Below are 1,453 nucleotides of genomic sequence, written 5' to 3'. Positions count from 1 at the left end.
TGCGTGTGTGTGTGTGTGATAGAGAGAGTGAGAGCGGAAGAGAAAGAAAAAGATGACCTTAATTAAAAATACGTATAAATTAAGATACAAGTGACCTAGTGCAACTTCACAAAATAATTAAGTGTATTTAGAAAACAGTTGAAATGTGTAACAAAGTGTACATAAATAAACACACTGCCACATGTTGCAATATGCTGGAAAAATGTAAAATTGTGATGTGATGAAATGTTTCACTACACGTTCAAACCAAAGCAAAGACACTAACCACACACACACACACACACTTGGCCAGACAGTCCTAATGTAGTTGTCATAAGATTATCTCTCGTAGTAAAGTCATTAAGCTGCAGAAGGCGCAAATATCACTGAAATGTGTTGATACATTTTAAAGGTGTAAAACAGCAATTATTAATCTATACAATTACTGAAATTCAGTCTAATTAGTAACTTAAAAACAACAACACAGTACAGTGTGTCTCCTGTGTGTGTAGCATCACATGGTAAATTTATTTTCACAAATCACAGTTATTGTCGGTAATTGGCTCCGGCGCATTTTCAAAGATTAAAACAATGCATGGGTACGATTTGAATCTACTTCCAAATAAATACTTAAATATTTCCCCCTGAAAATGATAATAAATGATAAACTAAATCGTTTAAACCGGTAAACTTAATCATATATGAATTAAGAAGTTTGGCAGGATTTAAACTCACCTTGTACTGTCTCCCTGTGCGTCAACGATAAGTGCTGCGGGTTCACCTGCTTGCGGCGGGACATTGCCCCGGCATTTACTCTGGCATCGCCCGGTGAACGGCACTTGGAGTCGGCTTGGACCGTGGTGTCGGTCCTCTCTGTGTCGCAGGTGAGCAACTTTTCCCTCTCCTAATCCCTCTGCTATTCACAGTCTTCAGCTGCCAACTTTGATGCGCGCTCGGAAGGTGATGAGACGGACAGGAGCGCAATTAAGGATGGAAGACCAGTTTGTCCACAATGTCCTGCAGCGTCTTCGGAGGAAGCAACACCTGGATTGAGGAAGCCAAAGTGTAGTTTTAGGAAGCAGTTGGCTACAAGCGGCCAATGAGCTGATATGTGCGCAGGTAGGTAATGTTTTGCAATGACCCTTTGCAGGTTAAAAAAAAATAAAAAATCCTGGACTGCCCACCTCTGAAGCGACCGTGGTGACAAGTTGAAGTACGGAACCCTCCACCGGGGATGGGTATGTGCTCCTTTCCCTTCTGCTTTTTCTTAATTTTAATGATATGATTGTATCATCTGGGGTCAAATGACTGCTGTTTATTCTAGGATTCCCTACAGTCCTTCCATTTCAGCAGTGGTGCGCTAAAATGACCCTTTGGCACTGACTCCTCCTGCGCGTTTTGGCATCGGTGCGCGGAACGGCAACTCTTGGCTCTGGTGGCAATAGCCTCGCTGATTGAGAGAGAGAGAGAGAGA

The 1,453-nt window shown here is 42.3% G+C and overlaps 1 protein-coding gene across 2 annotated transcripts in view; it reads right to left on the bottom strand.

Annotated features, from left to right (window-relative positions):
• Positions 1-1,416, bottom strand: part of bcl11bb (BAF chromatin remodeling complex subunit BCL11B b) — a 30,764-nt gene extending 29,348 nt beyond the window's left edge. The window contains exons 1-2 of one of the 2 annotated variants that reach the window (XM_035679229.1): positions 1,164-1,416; positions 715-1,023 (exon numbers count right to left, since the gene is read on the bottom strand). In XM_035679229.1, the coding sequence (XP_035535122.1) occupies positions 715-778 (64 nt within the window). In that variant the 5' untranslated portion in view covers positions 779-1,023; positions 1,164-1,416. Of the gene's footprint in view, positions 1-714 lie in introns of both variants that reach the window. The other variant, XM_035679230.1, reaches the window with a different exon arrangement.
• Between the last annotated feature and the right edge of the window lie 37 nt (positions 1,417-1,453).

This window comes from Morone saxatilis, unplaced genomic scaffold, assembly GCF_004916995.1.
Source record: "Morone saxatilis isolate NCDOM2014 unplaced genomic scaffold, NCSU_SB_2.0 Contig7, whole genome shotgun sequence".
NCBI classification, from domain to species: Eukaryota; Metazoa; Chordata; class Actinopteri; family Moronidae; genus Morone; species Morone saxatilis.
The sequence above is the reverse complement of the archived record's forward strand: the minus strand, read 5'-3'. Positions and strand labels throughout refer to the sequence as shown.